This window comes from Corvus cornix, chromosome 7, assembly GCF_000738735.6.
Source record: "Corvus cornix cornix isolate S_Up_H32 chromosome 7, ASM73873v5, whole genome shotgun sequence".
NCBI lineage: Eukaryota > Metazoa > Chordata > Aves > Passeriformes > Corvidae > Corvus > Corvus cornix.
The window spans coordinates 16,540,236-16,558,469 of record NC_046337.1 but is presented as its reverse complement, the minus strand read 5'-3'; the positions used below and the strand labels follow the sequence as shown (position 1 = coordinate 16,558,469).

Here is an 18,234-nt window from a genome sequence, read left to right as displayed (position 1 = left end):
GAAGAGGTTACAGTTTCCTACTGTTACAAGATTGAAGAATAAAACCGTGTTAAGAAAGCAAATGGTCTCATCGTGTTGTTTTCTTACCCTAATACTACAGAATGGACACAAATTACGCACTGAAAAAAAAAATCTGCATTTTACACACAACTGAAAGCCTGAAACAGTATTATTTGCAAATAAATTATCCATTTCCGTGGCTCCCTGGAAGAATATAAAAGATATGAGCACACAGGGTTTCACATAGCCACAAAAGATACAGCTTTTTTTTTTTTAAATAATAATTCATTTGCAAGCATAACCAAAAAGTACCAAAAAGGTTCAAATTACAAGCCTGAAATGTTGTTTCTACAGTCTAGTGATTTCTTTTATCCTTTTCTTCATACTGAGAAATGGTCACTACTCAAGACAATGACTTGGGAAGATGAGAAATTAACCCAGATGAATGCCAATATGTATTTATAAGCCAAGCTCATGGCAGGGCTGCAGCCGTGCATGTATTGATCTACCACTACTTGCTGTTTTAATCTGAAAGTAAGGCAGTATTTCCACACTCATCCATAAATCTTGGCAAATTTCAGCCTCACTGATTTTGCAGAGCCTACACTAACAGCTTGAAAGAATAAAACTATGAAGACATAACAGAGCAGTTCTTGTTATTCATAACTCTTTCCTCTTCCCTCTATTAAACAGTAGAGATCAGCTTGGGAGCATAAATGAGTCTCTCTACCTGAAGACCTTTTATTTTTCAATTCCTCCTCTTCCATCCAAGGAAGCCAAATTCAGTCATTGTCAGCATGAGATGCATTGTCCATTATTTTGGCTATTCCTAAGCATATTTCTTTTTCTTGTGGGAGAGAATTAAGGAAAAGGCAAAGGGAAAATAAAATAATTTATCTACACTTCCCAATACTTTTTCTCTTGTTTAGTCAGAAGAGTATAAATCAAAATGATTTTATCATCTGACTACAGGCTTAGCTAGTGTGAGATTTCCTCCTCTCTGGATAGATAGGCAGACGTCTATTAATACTACAAGCCTGTATACTTGCAGAAGACTACTCTTTAATTTATTCTTGCATATCAGTTTCACTTCTGGTGAAGGTTGCTAACCAAGTCTTATACCCTCAGTTTAAATAGATGATGCTCCAAGGAAGCCAACAGTCCACAAAACCATGACATTGGAGACTGCCATAGTACAAGGGCACTTTCAACCACATCCCATTTCTCAAGCCCTGATCCATCTGCCAACTCCGAACGACAAAAAACTGTTTCTTGTATTGTGAAAATTGCATATATAAAAACTACAAACATATATATGTACATGCATACATAATGCTTTTTCTTGCATTGAAGATGTCTTTTTGCTGGTATAATGCCTATCATTGATAACTTTTTCAAAATACATCAATGTATTTTGTATGTTTTCCTTCCAGTTTTGTAACATTAAGACACCTCAAAAGCCAACAGGATTTCCATGACTTGGCCTGCTGGGTTAAAGTACATTATAGACAAAGATGCCTTTTTGTCCTTACCTCTATCTTGCACTAATTTAACACTCCATCTTGGAAAGTGCTGACTGCCTCTCTTCTGTCTGGAAGGCAGAAGAGGAAAAAACCCAATACATTCAAATAACTTCCCGTTTCTCTGAACTGCATTTTACACTGGTACTTTTATGAAATACTCATAGTAACATCCTGCTTTCAACAGCTATTCTATACTGGAATTAACACCTTGTAGCAAAGAAACTACAATAAAGTACGAACTCCTTTAATTTCTGGTAACTTAACGTCAATTGTATCAGAACAGCACTAAATGGACAAATTACTCAAAATCACTGCTAAGCCTTCCAGATGCCTTGTCCCCTTAATAGCATGGCATGTAGACTTTACCTCTATTTGAATCTGCTTCTGTAGTCTCAAGTCCCAGCTGTGCTGAATAGCAAATATCTCCATTTCAATAGGGAAAATGGTTGTACTAAAGTAGTTCTCTCCAGGGGTCAATATACTTCAGAAGGGCATTTAAGTGGCTGTATGTTATTGAGCAGAAACATCAGCTCACATATTATTGATTGTAACTGCATGGCTCTGTTGAAAAGATGCCTGCCGTAGTATTAAGTGCTGAGATAGGGACAGAGGAGTGTTATGCATTAAAAAAATACTATCCATCTGTTGCCAAATTTTAGATAGATGAGCAATCACAAGCTGTAACACAAAATCTAAAGCGCAACCTCTGCGGCTGATGCGTCAGGGTCATATTCAGTGACACTTCCTCAGTTTCACACTGCTTAGACAGTCTTTTGAATATTGATTGAAGCAAGCAGGAGGCAGTTTGATTTCTGCAGTTTTGCAAAGAGTATGTAATAGATACTTACACGTAAATTTTAAATATACCCTTTTCTTTAAAAACACCATTAACCTGTTCTGATCCCATCGCTGCAGCAGCTCAGCACAACTGAAGCCCTCTGCACCATCAGTTCACTGAGCCCTGAGCTGCAGCCAGGGCAGCAGTCACACACACTGAGCACCACCAGACTGCCCTGCAGAACACAGTGAGCTGGCTGAAATTCATGTGATCCCCAAACCCTCAGCTCCAGTGACTTTTGCATAATGACTATGTCAAATATCATCATGGGAAGGTAGGTCCAGTGTCCCAGACTGCACTTTGGCAGTATGCCCAAGGAAGAACTTGGATCACTAGGCTTCATAGATGACAGAGGTTAATCCTGGCCTAACAGGAAAAAACTCAACGCAAAAACATTTGTGCAAAGGGATGAGTCAGCTGGGCTCAGAGAAAATTAGGACCCTCCAGTTGGCTGTGTCAACTGCAAGCCTGGATGGAATCTACATTAAGCAGAGTAAGACATATATTCAAAGTTTTGTAAAAGGAGCATCTGTGGGAGTTTCACAAACCCAGAACATCAGCTGCCACAGAAGGGACTAGTCAAAAAACACATTCGTACACAGAGTAAAGAAAAACCAATCAAACACTGCATGAGTGCGAAGCTGACAGGCAAGCCCAAAGCCAGTAAAGTTAATCCTGTATCACCACCTTTCTTGGACAGATTCAACAATATATGCCAGCAAGGAAGCTTGTATGATATGATGACAGTGTTTCTGGGCTTTAAAGGCCTTTTCATTTCAGAGAGCCTGAGATGACTATTTCTTTGCCTGCAAGAGGGCAGCAGAACAAAATTTCTCCTAGAAGTTATAAAGTACTACAGGAAAGAAGCCATAACTTCTATCTGAGGATCAATCTCAATGCCTACATTTCAGACTTTAAAATGGTTAGTTTTCTAATTTTTCCAATCAATTTAACTAAACAAGATGCTTAAAACAATTCAAATAGAAGCCTTAAAACACTTCACGTGAAAACCACTCAGAGGCAAGGAAATGTAATGGATACAATTATCACATAGGAAAGGACTGAGAATGCAAAGAGGCAATGGCTACATCCAGTGTCAGAGAGCCACCCCCGAGTAAGGAGTTAAATAGTATCTAGGTCACTCTAAAGTCTTTCCTGCACACCCTCAGCTCACTGCATATCGGAAACGCTGTGTGGGAAGGCCAGGGAACTAAACTCACAGACCAAGTATGACTCAGACTGCAGTAATTTAATGATACTTTTATTCCCTTAAATTATCTTTGGGATTAAAAGAACCCACACTCTTAACGAGAAACCAAATCACAATGAAAGGAAGAAATCACAAAGTAACAGATCTTTGAGTTAACAAAAGGTATCTAGAAACAAATTAATTATTAATGGCAAGGACCAAAACCTTTCCTTAACATACTATATGGTCAGAACAGCAGAAAGCGAAGAATTTGAGCCCCAGTCAGATGTTCTTCTGAAAGCCTAGTGAGGATGATCTCAGCAACAGTCAGAGAACTGCCTGCCAAAAAAATAAAGGAGAACTGTCATAGCTAAATGCTGACCTCTACCACTAGGGGAAAGCAACTTGAGAGAAACAGCCTCACACTTCCTCTACCACTGAAGAAGTTGAACTCAAGAGCTGTCAAATATCTTTGGCACAAGCATGAACAGAAGAAAAGTATTGGATCCTGAAGAAGGCAGAACACCAATGACCCAGATCCAAATACAAATCCAGCACAATTCCTGAGGAAAAATTAAAATTTCTGCAAATTCTCTACCCCTGAACAAAGCAGAAGTTTGGAACAGAGACTAGTGAGCAGAAGAAAACATTACCCTCAGAAATACTCCCTCCCGATTATAATATAAAATAATGAAAATTTACTCTTTCCTCTGCACTTTAAGCTGCCTCCCCATCTCTCGTTTATGGAAAAGGACAAAACAAGGCACAGTAACTACCAGAAAATGAAGAGCAAATCTAAGATGTCCTAAAGGCACTCAGATGCCTTCTATCACAAGTGCAGTGCTGTAGCCCCCCTTTTTCCCCTGCCACTAGCCCTGGCCACTGCCTCGGGTTCTCGTATGTAGAAATGTAGATTATCCTGTATTTTCTTAAATGAGAGTGGTGGTAGTACTAAAAAGCGAGTTAGCGAAGAATTCTGAGTATCTTTTAAATTAATTTTTTTTTTTTTTTTTTGAGAGGCAGATTCCTTGATTTTTCTGATGTTGTAGCATTTACTGGCAACTTCTTGTTTGGATCAACTTAATACATGTTAGTTGTTTTATGATAATTTATAATAATTGTGAGATTTATTGTTTGTGACTATCTGAAAAACTGCAAACTATTTTTGTACGAAGGATCCTCTCTTCTGTGTCTCATGGTAAAACTTTCTGTAATGCTTTCAGTGGAAGAGCACTTCATATAAATTATAATATTCTATATTAGAAGCAGAATAGTAGCTAATTAGTTTCTAAACCATTCTAATTTGCACACATCACTTAATATTTAAATATTTTTCTCAAAAGAACAATGCCACATAATTTATAAGGAAAACCAGAGTGGTCGTTCACTCTCATTGGTTAACAAACTCAATAGATCATTGGCAGGAAACAGCACTTTTAATGTCAACCAGCATTTGTATCCCTGCAAACAGATGTTTGAAAACCTTCACTCTTCATAGTTTACGCATTTAAAAATACTTCATATGTGTGTTTTTAAATGGGTAAAGAGAAAAATCTCTTAAAAGTGTAGGCAAAAATTAGTTAGGAAAAATCAGTTTAGTTTTGCTGAGCTCTAGATTTCATAAACTGTAAAGATGATGACAAACAATTTCCTTTTCTGAAATAACAGATGTTTGTTTGATTTTTATGTTCTTTTTCTTCAGTTTAGGACTAAGCAAGCTATGATTACTTAGACAATATTTGCACTTCAAAGTGTGTCAAAAAGGCAAATCTGTTTGTGTTTCTGATAGGTTATTTATCCTGCTTAACCTATAAACTGTAAAGTAACAAGGCTACTGAACTGACAGATAGCCTAGCAGATGGTTCAGAGATTATGCGAAATCACCTCAGCTTGTCAGAAGTCAGGTTGGGTTACTACAGGGGCAGAGGCGGCAAGAGGCACTGAACAGGATCGGTTTTCACAATTTGTTGCTTGAAATTCCATTTTTCTTCACAGCATGTGTCTCCAGTTAAAACAGCTATGCAGTCAACAAATTTAGGACCAGCATGTTCATATTCTGACTTTCATAAGAGTCATTAGGTTGATGAGAATCTTTAGGTGTCTATGAAATATGAAAGCTGATCTCTGGTGCAGGGCAAGAGGTCAACTCTGCCACTTCAGCTGCTATTGCCCTCACCTTTTTCAGTGTCTGGAGCTGTTGTCTCTCCCTACCATAACATTGAGCAGTATTCTCTTGTTAGCCTATGGAAGATTAAATGGAAGTTAAAGGCCGTATGTTTAGTAGTAAAAATCATTTTGCAGCTGAGTGAGGATAGGCCAAGATTCAGGGCTTTGACAAAAATCTTTCCCTGAAGAGAGGTGATTATTAATCATAGCTCTGCCAAGTATCTGAATTCACATCCTCAGTGGAGCAACTGAGGCTACAGATAGTGATAGACTTGTCAGAAGTTACAGGTTCACCCTTCGGTATTTGCCTTTTTCTTTCTTTTAAATTAACAAAAAAAGCCCTCAAAAACCCTAATGTAAAGATTTTTATACTTACATTTTAAAATCTCTTATTAAATCGATTCTACAGCTGTTGTGTTTTTTCTCAAAGTAGCATCAGTTGAATTCTTCTTGATGCCTGACAGGGCATAGTATGAGAGCCTTCCCCTCCAACTCCAAAAGCATTTTGCTGGGAGGGGGGGTTGTGTGTGTTCATACTTAATGGATTCTTTTTAATATTTTCCCCTCCATGACTGTGTCATCATAGTACTGAAGAAAAACTGCTTTTTCACATACTGCAACATTCTTAATGTTATGAAGTAAAACTAGATAAACATGCCCTTACATTTTCGTTGATTTAAGATTGACAGAGAAAACACCTCTGCAGGCAGTTCTTGGAAGTCTGTTCATTAAGGCTCCAGAAAGCCACATTGGGAAAGCTACTTTAGTGTCAGCTGAAATATTTCTGAAATGTTTAAAATGCCCAGAGACATTAAAACCTAAAGTCTTCCTCAGCTGTGCTGAATGAAAGGACATTGTGCAGTGGGTCTTGCTTTTAGGATAATCAATTTGTCATGCAAAAAGGAGCATACTAATTGGAAAACCTTTGGAAAATGTAATAAAAATAGCTTTGGAATGCTAACGGGACTCTTTCCCCTTGAATTTCAGTCAGCTTCTGAGGAATGGATAGAGGTTATTCACATCTCTACAAAGCAAGAGCAGAAGGAAGCAAACATTTCCTGATTCTAAAAACATGTCTTCCCTCTCCCCACAGCTTATCTTTCTCTGGATCAGGAAATAACTACTCTTGGAAAAAACAAATTAGGTAGCTGAAAAATAATAATTTCCAAAATCTTTTTTTATGTGTCAATTCACTGTCCATTAGGATTTTGAATTCCTGATTATTTTTATCTCTAAGGAGCATTTACATTTGTGTAGAGCCTGTACACTACAAACCAAATACCTATTCATAAAACAGTTTATCTGTTGAAATGAATATTGTCCAAGAAACTTAGAAGGCATTTGCTCACACTTTACTAAATTGTGTATGTCCATTGTGCAAAGCATCTGCTCCTCTAAGGACAGACAACTGCAAGAGATGAGAGAATATCTGGGCTTGCATCTGGTTTTGCTGCTTTTGATTAGTTCTCAGGGAAATATGGAATTGTAACCTACTGAGCCTGAAGAAAAATATTTGTACCAAAATAATAGTAGTTTGCACTGTGGTGATGTTGGTAATTGCATTGGTAATGATGATGACATACACTGATTCTTATTGAAACAGAAATATACTAAAAGAAGTATGTAAAAGAAGAATTAAACATAGCTTGTGAAGAAAGCTTTGCTGATCTTAATGAAGAGTTTACAGCAGTATATAAGAATATTAATTTGACAGTAAAGCCAAGGTTCTGTGGAGCCTAGGGTATTTTGGGTATTTTAGTTGGGGGATCTTTTTTTTTTTTTAATTTTACTTTTTATTTTTTAGCACACAGGTCTCAAAAGTATTTACATTAATAAGGAAACTGTAATTTTTGTAATTTTGTAAAAAAAAAAAAAACCAGTAGTTGGCTTTTATAATAATAAATTCTAATTTATTTGGAGCTATTCTTTATCTCCCAAATAAAATAATAACAAATGACAATGAGAACTACTTGGATATTTTGAAAATACCATCTTTCTTCTGAAGTACCAAAGTGCCAAAGGGACAATTAGTAAGAAAGGAAGGAACTAGCTTTATGTCAAAACCACTTGATCATTTAACAGCATGTCATCAAAATAACACTTTAATTTAGGTACACAAATAAGTTCTGGTTTGCATATAGTGAAAAATATGGTCTAATGCCTGAAACAGGGCACATCTCAGTTAACCCAGTGCTTGGGTTATCTGATACTAGGAAAGGAGACTTTACTAAACCAAATAAATAGCCAAATCTATAACAATTTCAAAACAGAACTCATACTAAGCTAGATTATCCATACCCATTAATTGGGGAAAAAAAAATAGAAAGAATAACTGCAATTTTTTATGTAATGTTTAATTAAGCACTTAGAATGATTGGTCCAGCTTTTGGTGGTAGATACACCTACTATGTTCTGGTAGAAAACCTTTAGGTGCGTGATGGCCATGAAGCTGCTGAGTTACTCCAAAGAATTTCTCAAAGAACAGTGTGTCTTCCAACAACAGAAAACAAAATACGGACAAAATGTTCTCAGCAATGTTTCCTTCTGCACTAGGGCATAGATGTGGTGAAGAAGAATTTAAAAATGGAAACCATATGGTTTGATTCTGTTCTCCAAACTCAGTATTCTTCTGGATTGAATACATTTCTTTATCAAGTTTTTGTAAGAAATGTTTACCCAAAACTAAAGAGTGGGATCAGAGTAGGCTATCACAAGGACTGGCAGTGTTGTATTGACATTTATTTTCTGAAATTCCCCTTACTGGAAAATTAAAAATTTGATACATAGAGAAACAAAAACTCTCTGTGTTTGTCCAAGCTTAAAAGGGAGCAAGAACTTAAGGTTCAGTACGCGACTTTCCCAAAATGCAGCAGAGACAGGGAAGTATGGGAGCCAGATAAAACTTTTTGTGCTTGGTTTTTGGATCCAGGAGAAAAGATTGATGGCGCTGATTATGTTCCCTTGGCTGTGCTGTTGGCTTAGAAATGCCCTGAACATGGGAAGATCAGTGAGGAACAGGAGCAAGCTGTACCAAGTCAGCTCTTGCTGACAACTCCCTTGACTTTTTCTCAGACCCAGGGAATTTTCTTTGCTCCTTTTGCACCAGGTGTTACAGTGGAACTGGGAACTCCAGCAGAGATTAGGCCTTCCCATGAGCTGTTAGGGCTTTTCCTCTTCAGGTCTCAACTGAGATGAATGGAGCAGCTTCCACCCACTCCACAGGCAGGATAGATGGTGGTGTGGTCCTGGCTAGGAAGACCATTGGTTGCACATAAATGTTTTGAGTCATAGTGTTCGAAACAGAATACTCTGTGTTTGGGGAGGTGAGGATCTTACCTTAAAAGTTGCACATCACTGATTTGCAGAAGTCAGTGTTGGTTGTGTGCATTTATTTAAGGTCATACTGAAAGATTTCCTTTCAACTGGAATTTGCTGCATTTAGAGTACATACAAGGTACCCACTGACATGTTGTGTGGTGAATAAGGCAATCCTGAATACGAAAAATTTTTCTTGTTTTTCTTGTTGTCTCTTTTATTTTTAAAGCTGAATTACAGACTAAGCAGGCCCACCTGCTTTTTAGTGTTACAATTAATATATAGGAATTGCTTTGGAAGTATTTGCTTTATGCATTTTCTTTTAGTTATTTACCCTAGTCAAAATTACAATTTATTTTGATGTGGATCTATTCAGCAGCTGCATTATATTTTAGGATTAATTGATCTGGTCTCCCATGTGACCTTCCTTGCTGGATCTGCCTGTTTGTTGTGCTTCCTCCAGTCTTTGAGTCTCCTGGTGAGAATATTGGCTCCCTACCAGAAAATTTTGTGTTCAGCCAGGTTCTCTTTCCTTTCACAATTCCACCTTAAAGTGAATTCATGTACTTGGAGCCACTTACAAGTTATGAAATCCATGTCTGGTTTTACCACGTGATTCTGGATTGTAAAAATAAGAGCATTCCATGAAGGGCAGTGATAAGACGCTAAGATGTAAAAATTAATCTAGAATAAACACAGAAGATATGCAGCATTGTTTCTGCATATCAGAGGAGTTTTGACGGCACTACAGTAATGCAAACTGTAACAGCAGGATCCCTAGGAATGTTCTTTTTACAACTGGAATGGACTTGGGCAAAGGGAGATCACTGTTCATGTTCAATACAAAGTTCTGGACAGTTCAGGATGGAGGACCTAAGCAGCAATAAAAGGTGAGGACTTTCCATGGTAGCAGAGGTCCTTCTGGCGTATTTCTGTCCAAGTCAACATCTTGTGGTAGAGAAATCCTTCACAGCAAAAGCTGGAAGACAGGTTGAAAGTACTGCAAAGGGAAGCTTGGTGGTATGAGGTATATTACATTATGTTGTGGACAAAGATTTGAACAATTCATTCCAGACAAACCTTATCAAGCCTCTTGCTGCCTGTTCTTGCTGTACCTCCCCTAATGCACACACAGATAAGTTCTTTCAACACTCAAAACAGCACTTGGGGCAGAGACTTCAAGCTACTTCATTCCTCATTCCTTGTCATGCTCGTGATGGCGTCTTACCACCCTCACATTTCTACATATGTTCGTTACACTACCAGACGTACAAAGGGAGAAACATAAGTAGTGGTTCAGGTTGATTCATGTACTTAGTTTTCTAAGGACCCTTCTCTTTCAACGTCATGGAGGTTGCCAAAATTAGACTTCAGAGATGTTTTAAATATCAAATGCATCCCTAGCTATTTGCAGTGAATCTGTCGGGATGATTGTTTGCACTGGTTTTGACCATGTTGCTGAACAATATGACTAAAAATATTATGTGGTAATGCTTCGCTTCAAGTCTTCCACTTCAAAGGCATCTAAGACAAAGCTATACTGCAGTGTTTGACATTCATGTTGCCTGGCAGTAGATTTTGGGGCAGCATGAGCAGGTGAGGCTTATTTTTTCATTTCTGCACTAGGAGTATGTAATGAGCAGTAGTGAACATTATCCTATGAAGCAGCTGTACTGCTTTTCTTCCTAGCTTGGTTTTGAACATGTTTCTTCTTTATGTCCTGTCCAGATAGATGTTTGTATTGGTGTTCTGTCCTATAACCATATCTGGTACACTGGGTCACAGGCAGCTGAGCACACCCCTGTTAATCCCATACCCAGTGCACCCTGGCAATTATTTACCTGCCTCTTACTTAAGCCCTCTCTTTCTCAGTGTGTGAGTTGATATTGGTATGAGTGCTGTATAGAAAACAGATACAAAGCTGAAAACATCTTTCCATCTCCAAAGATAATTCAGACTGAAGAATGTGTTAATACCACTCAAAAGGAAAAAAAAAAAAGAACTCTCTATTGCTGCTGAACACAAATTTGATGCTATTTTTGGGAGAAAAATAACCCACTTAATAAGAAATATCTTGTTGTTTGTCATCAGCCAGATTAGCAGTTATTTTTTAAGACTGGTACTTAACTTAAAAGAAAGCATGTTTTAAAAAACTGTTTCAGCTGAGAGGGAATGAGCAATCGCCAGTCGCTGTAGAAGCAATTCTGCCAGCCATGGGAATAGCGCTCTGCTGTAGGTATGAAATCTCACCAAGCATGCAGTGAGGCTGTGGAGCAGGAGAGGAGCCTCACCAAGTGCCTAAGACAACTACATGTCTATAAGCTTTGAGAGGAATTAGGATCTTCAGGCAAGGCCTAACATCATAGGCATCTTTGGAATACAAATTTTCTCTTGCTTGCTGTAATCCTTTTTGTAGGCAGGCAGTACGTACCAGTTTACATCCTGGCCGGTGTGTTTCATAGCTCATTGATTTCTGCAGGGTATTGATTGCAGTTGCACCCAACAAATGAGCAGTTGGAGACAGGAGCTTGTGTTAAAAGCAGAGTATAAGGACTGTAGAATTCATGGGGAAGTAAAGTTTTTGCGATGGTCATAATTTGAAGGAAGCACTTGGGAGAAACTGCTATAGTAATTCCCCTGGTATCAGAGCACATGCTGGGAACAAGGAGGGGGTGCATCCTGCTGGCCAGGCTCAGAGCAGGTAAACTGCTTTGTGCCTCATGGCATGAGTGGAGAACAACTCACACATGGGAGGGAAAATTGTAGGAGAAATCCTGGCAATTGCTGCTATTGTTATACTGGTTCCCAGTTTGTTCCTGGACTCACACTGCTGAAATTTCTTGGCAGCTTTCCATGGTGGCTGGTTCTTCACAGGAGCCATGCTATCTAGGACAGTACAATAAATCACTAAGCCATCTTGCACAGTGGAAGGTGGTCCATCAAGTTTCTGTAAAGAACAGATGTGCAGACACCCATTCATGGGCTCGTGAGCATCAGTGCTGTGGGCCGGAGCAGTCCAAGCCAGCCCGGGTCCAGCTGGCCGGGTTACTGTGTGTACATAAATACCCAAGGCTGGAGTTCTTCACCACCACCACTTTCTATGCTCTCAAGAACTGAAACAGTAGCAGAGACAAGATCATCCTTCAGGGATTTTTTTCCCACAATAGGCCATGTAGCTCTTCACTCTAAGAAGCTTAGTGAAGCTGATAGGATATGGAGAATGCTGGCTGTCAAATGTCATGCTGGGTGCAAGCACCCTGAGCAGTTTGTCTCTCTCACAGCATGTGCCTTTACTCTGCACTCAGAAAAATACTGGAGAAAATGAGAGAAGTTTTGAGTTAGGGACTATAAAGCTTTCTGAATGGAGTGACGTATTTGGAAAATAAGTAAGGAAGTACTTGCTCCAACTATTACACACAGTTTCTATTGCTTTATTACAGCTTCTAACATGGTAAATTTAAGTATGCACTGATTTTCATTGATGCTTGTATGTTTTTAGGCTATAGATGGATAGTTCTATTTTATATCAGTGTAGATGATCACGGTTTCAGATAAAATAAGGAAGCCACCACCTCATGGCTTGTGTCCCGGGTTTACCCCCTTGCAACTATTTGAAGCCATCCAATAACTCATTGCATAAACAGTAGGGTCTTGAAACTGGTCACAAAGAGTGATAACTACATTGAAACGTGTATTTGAATGCTCTGTGGGGAAAGTACTTTGTAAATAGGCTTTGTCTTTGAATAACTATCACTTTGCAAGTGAACATTTATTTGAATACTTGTAACAAACTAAGCTTAATTTATTAGGCTTCTAATATATTTTGAAGAATTTTTAAGACTAGTACACCTACTGCAGAAATGGAGTTAGTTGACTTTTGACATAATATCTTTTTGAAATTATAGTCACTGTTGAAATTTTATTTAGCAGATAAGATGGCAAAAGCTCATTTTTCCTCAATTCCCCTTTCATATACTGATAACATTTCTCATAATTCTCAGTTCATTTTGGGTTCCTGTACAGTGATAAAGAGCCTCTCAGCAGCCAGTGCATAGATACTTCTGTTAGTGTAATAAGTTACATTACATTCTCAAGTGAAAGCAAACTCCTGTTGCATCATTTCTTTCTTCTGTGCTGAGGGCATCCTAACAAGTGTAGTTGACAAGCAAACAGAGGGGAAGGAGCTTGGGAAACCTTTGCTGCATTTCCAGTCCCACTGTTGATGCAGGCCAGGAGAATTGCTGCTTTTAAATTAAAAGTGGGATTTTTATTCCAAGCGAAATTGCAAGTTTTCACCAGCAGCAATAAATTCTACTCTAAATATGATTAAAATACCTAATTCTGATAAACTTTGCAGAGTGCTTCAGGAACAGCAATTGTTCTTATAGCTGGGATTGCTGTCCTCCTGTTTCCCAAGCTTAGTTGCTCAGATCTCTGTGTGCTCACATTCGGGCTGCATAGCAGACTGGGCTTATCAGGTACTGAGAAGCTGAGAAACTGGCAATAAGAAAATTCTAACTTTCCTGAGGGATGTTTTTGTTTTAGTTGAAATTGTTTATATTTACAGAAATGTGCAGAAATTTTTGCCACCTTTGTTGATCAGTTTTCATAAATCTTGCACTTGTCACTTTCCAGAACAGAGTAATATTAAGTCAGAGGTAATATTTTTGTGTCTGTCAGTTGGGGTTTTGCTGGGGTTTGCTCTTCTTTTTTTTCTCTTTCCATACTCTGCTAGCTAGCAAGCCTAGCACTGACAAGGCAACTGGTCTGCTTTAACTCATCTATATACTGAGAGAGTCCCAGCTTATGTCTAAAACATGATCTCTTATGCATACCAAGATTTTAACTGCATTGAATTCTTTTCTATAAAGCGCTGTTTTTCTGGCTTGCCCTGTGATTCTGTTGTGCCACTGAGAATATAGGGCAAATAGAACAAGGTTGTGCTTGAAACTGTTGATATTTTTTGTCCTTTCCATCTGTGTAGGGGTTTGCATTCCATAATTATATAATCTATATATTGTTTCATTTTGCGTAGAGTAAAGGGTACTATGATATAAAATAAAGTGATTTGTGTGTCTATTATAATAGGATGTTCTTTTCTCATTTTCCTTACGGATGTGTACTACATTTTAGGTATGGGAAAATTGTATCCACGAAGGCTATTTTGGATAAGACTACAAACAAATGCAAAGGTATGTATATTTTCCTTTATACTGCATTCCCCTGAAAGTCATAACTGATTCTATAAAATACATTAAAGTTGTATTTTAAGTGCTTTTTACCTTTGTTGGTTTGGCTTGGGGTTTTTTTCCCATTCTTATTCCTAAACTAGTTTTATTCTTGCTGGTGGTTGGTGTATTCAACGCATTTGCCTCCAGTGGAGCTGGCAGACAGCCGGTAGCGGTGGCGCAGCCAAGCCAGAGTGAAGCTGATATGCACAGTGCTGGCTGGCAGCTCCCCTCTATTTTAAAAACAAAAATGGAGTTAAAAGCAGCTTTTCCCCTTTTGCCTGGATAAAGTAGGGAAGCTTGCAGATGACCATTCAACTATAACTGAGCATCTTAAAAAATTATACATTGTGGAAATAAGCTCCATTGATTAGTGTAGCTTTAAGCAGCACTTAATTACACGTTCCAGTACTCTAATTGTGTTTTGTTATGTTCGATTGAATGTATTGGGAGCAAAGAGAGGGTTCATTTTCAACAAAGTAATTGCCGCTGGAAAAAAAAATTTGAACTCCTTTAGATAAGCTGGATACATCAGTTCATGGATTTTCATCACTCACTGCAACTGCAGCGATTCCTATCCAAGCATGTTTGTGGTGGGAGAAGGTGTGGTAGCAGACACTGAAATACCAGATTTCAGACTTTCGTTTTTTTACAATTAAGAGGATAATTTCTAAGCAAAGTGAAATACTAAGACAGCTGATTGAGCAGTGTTAATAAGCATAATGCCCATGAATGAGCAGGAAGCTGATAGGCAGAGGGAGGAGAGTTCATCATTAATTAAGACAAAGCTTTTGTGCAGAACTTGGAAGCAGTGCAGGGACATAGCTTCTCAACTCCCCATCTTAAGCAAATTAAACAGGCACTGCAGAATACAAAATTTCTAGAAAAATTTTTCCTAGCTTGTATACAGATGTCGTTGTGACTAAGAAAGAGGAGATACCCTTTTCAATTATTTGAATTAGTTAATGCCTATGATTGCACTTAACTGATTTAGTCTGTCCATCCTGTCAGTTCCTCAAGTGTTCAGTAGTCCTTTCAGTGATACAGAAATTCTCACATTAATTCTTTAAGAGATTTAAGATGACTTTTTCAATACAGAATTTAAATCTCACTGATGAAAAGCTGGTTGTGATAATATACTGCAAGGTAAGGCTCCAGGGAAGCTCACTGTGTGTCACTGAAATTGCAGTGGGAGCATAAGTAGGCAGAATGCAGATATCTAAGTGGAATTTAACCAAAAGATTGACAGCATCTCTGGCTTTTGCCAGAAAACACACCACGGGATTTAAACTAACTGGAACAAGGAGCACTTGAGTTTCTGTATCATCTGGAAGGTGGCAAAGCCAGCTTTGATGGCATACTTGGTGTCAGTATGTAACTTTGTATTACACCCTGCAGTGTGTTGGTGATAACCCAGGCTGCCATGGGTGTGGAGAGCTAGTCTGGGGTATGGAAGTTAGTCTTGCCTTGGCAGCACAAAACTTCATATGAACTAATTCACTTTGTTTCATGTCAGGATTTAACAATCCACACCACCACGTGTTACACAAAACAATATGCTGCTTTCTTCAGCTTCTTGGCAGCATAAATAAGCTTGCACTGATGTACAAGGCTGCTTGAGTTGTTTTTCCCAAGTTAAGAGCTTTAAAGCTGATTCAGTTATAACATTAGACAACCTTTTATCGGTATAGATATATTGTAAGAGGATACTAATATATTTTGAAGAAATATTTCCATTTTCTACTCATCCAGAGGTTATTACACTGTTGGTTTTCTCATTTGTTTTCTTTTACCCTGACTTTAACTCTGGAAAGGGATTTTAATACTTGGGCAGTTCATTAGTGGAAAAGAAGGGGGTTGAAAAATGCATAGTGAGGGCTGCAATAACATCTTGTGGAAGTAGCTTTCAAACTGACTGCCTTTTGGTGAGCCTTGAGCCTCTAATTCCCAGGCTGGATTAAAAATCCCAGCCTGTAAGGTCAGTGTCCATTAAGGCCAAGGTATATTGCTGTTTGGACTTCCCGGAATCCCTTAGTTATGTGTTGTTGTTCAGAATAAGAAAAGAGGTCATTGTAAATATATGGAATTTGTTTCAAATGGCATTGAGTTTATTTTAATACTTAAAGATTGCATTATGTGGCATAGAAAATGCTTTCAGGACAATTTTTCACATTCTTCTTTCAGTAATAGGAAAAACCATTTGCTTTCACTAAAGCTGGGTTTTCACTCACTTTTAAATTTAACTGTCCTTTATTTATATACAGTGAGATAAGTAATTTACCAAAAATTGGGTAGATATGTTGGGGAGATATATTGGGAGAAATTCCTCTCTCAGTTTTGAATAAACAAAAAGTAACTTAAAGACTTATTTGTTGTTTATTCAAATTGGAATAAGAATTTACTTCAGAAAAATTAGCAGATGATGCTTTACTTGGTGATCTCTGAAATAATCTCTGTTAGAAGTTATATACCAGATAATACAAAGCAAAGCTCTATACTGCTTGTTAGCAATTTGGCCAAAATTCTTATAATGAGTGGGCATGGAAATGGATTTGTTCCACTTGGGCAGATCTCCAACAGTTCAAGGTTAACCTTTCTAGGTTTTTTGGGGGGGTGGAACTACATGAAGAGCTTGAGTTCAAATTGTCCCTCTTCATCAACAAGAAAATTGTTTTAAATAACTGTGCCAGTAGCATGCTTGTTGGATGTGAAGTGTTTGTTTATAAGCTGGTTGATGTCTTGTTAACAAAGTAATGCTTTCTCTTTCAGGTTATGGTTTTGTTGACTTTGACAGCCCAGCAGCTGCTCAGAAGGCGGTTTCTGCTTTAAAGGCCAGTGGAGTCCAAGCACAGATGGCAAAGGTGAGTTAAAATAACCAGCTTAACCAGCTAATTTTTACAATGGGTTGTGAAGGGGAGCAAGCTTGTACATTGGCACAACAAGGGCAGTGTGGAGTTTCCAGTTGCAGAGTCCTTTACGGAGAGCACAATGCTCAAGCCACGTGATTATTGAGGTAATAAAATGGAGACTTATGACTGCCATATCCCAAATAATCTCAACTAATGAAATAAAGAAGCATAATATTGTAAAGTCTCCAAACTGATCTGGTTGCATTTGTCAATTTATTCATATTAGTATTTTCCATCAGCTTCATCAAAGAGAAGTTTAGCAGTCATTTGTAAGATCTACAGCAGGATTAATGAATTGGTTTACAGCACAAAAGTATGAAAGGTTTCATAGATTGTTACTGAGGTTAGAAGCCTTGTAATTTAGGGATGAATTTTTAAGTATACCATGGCAAAATTTAACCTTTGAACTTTGTTTCAGCCCTTCTAGTATATTTTCTGCTAATATAAGTAAAATTTGAATCTGAGCATTCATGATAGATGTCTTAGCCAGCTCTTTGATGACCTATTTCTGCATCAAGGCAAACCCAAGAATTATTGAAAAATAACAGTATGAGAGCTATCTTCTTTTCCTCTAATTTTTAATGAACCTTGCCTCTGAACCAGCTTATTAGCCAAATGTGATCTTCAGAGCAGTGCTCTTTTATGAAATTAGGGGAGATGATACATTAGTAATGATATTGTCATGCGTTCTTGTTGGGTCAGATGGCCTGGTTCCAAAAGAGAGCCATAAACACATCTACAAATTTGTTAACCAAAGCAAGTATTACCACCTGCTGATATAATTTTGGCACCTCTTACAGCAAATTTAGTTTTAGTTTGAAAATTATGTTCTAATTAAAAAAACCTAAATTCTAGTAATCTCAGAGGCGTTTTTATGAAAGTAGTCAGCTGCAAATCTAGCAAATCTTTTATAGTTATCCATTAGGTACAGATTTTTTTCAGATGAGATATTTTCCACAGCTTCTCAGCTGAAGAGAACAGTTAAGCTAACAACATAAATGTCTTTGGATGGATTCCAGGGCAACAAAATGGAAACCATATGCTTCATACTTAATGCATGTTTCAT

General features: G+C 37.9%; 1 protein-coding gene across 4 annotated transcripts in view; it reads left to right on the top strand.

Annotated features, from left to right (window-relative positions):
• The window catches only part of RBMS1 (RNA binding motif single stranded interacting protein 1), a 148,601-nt gene that overhangs the window by 89,816 nt on the left and 40,551 nt on the right, over positions 1 to 18,234 (top strand). For all 4 annotated transcript variants that reach the window (XM_039555493.1, XM_039555492.1, XM_039555494.1 and 1 more), the window contains exons 3-4: positions 14,165 to 14,223; positions 17,029 to 17,120. In XM_039555493.1, coding sequence (XP_039411427.1) covers positions 14,165 to 14,223; positions 17,029 to 17,120 — 151 coding nt within the window. The remainder of the gene's footprint in view (positions 1 to 14,164; positions 14,224 to 17,028; positions 17,121 to 18,234) is intronic.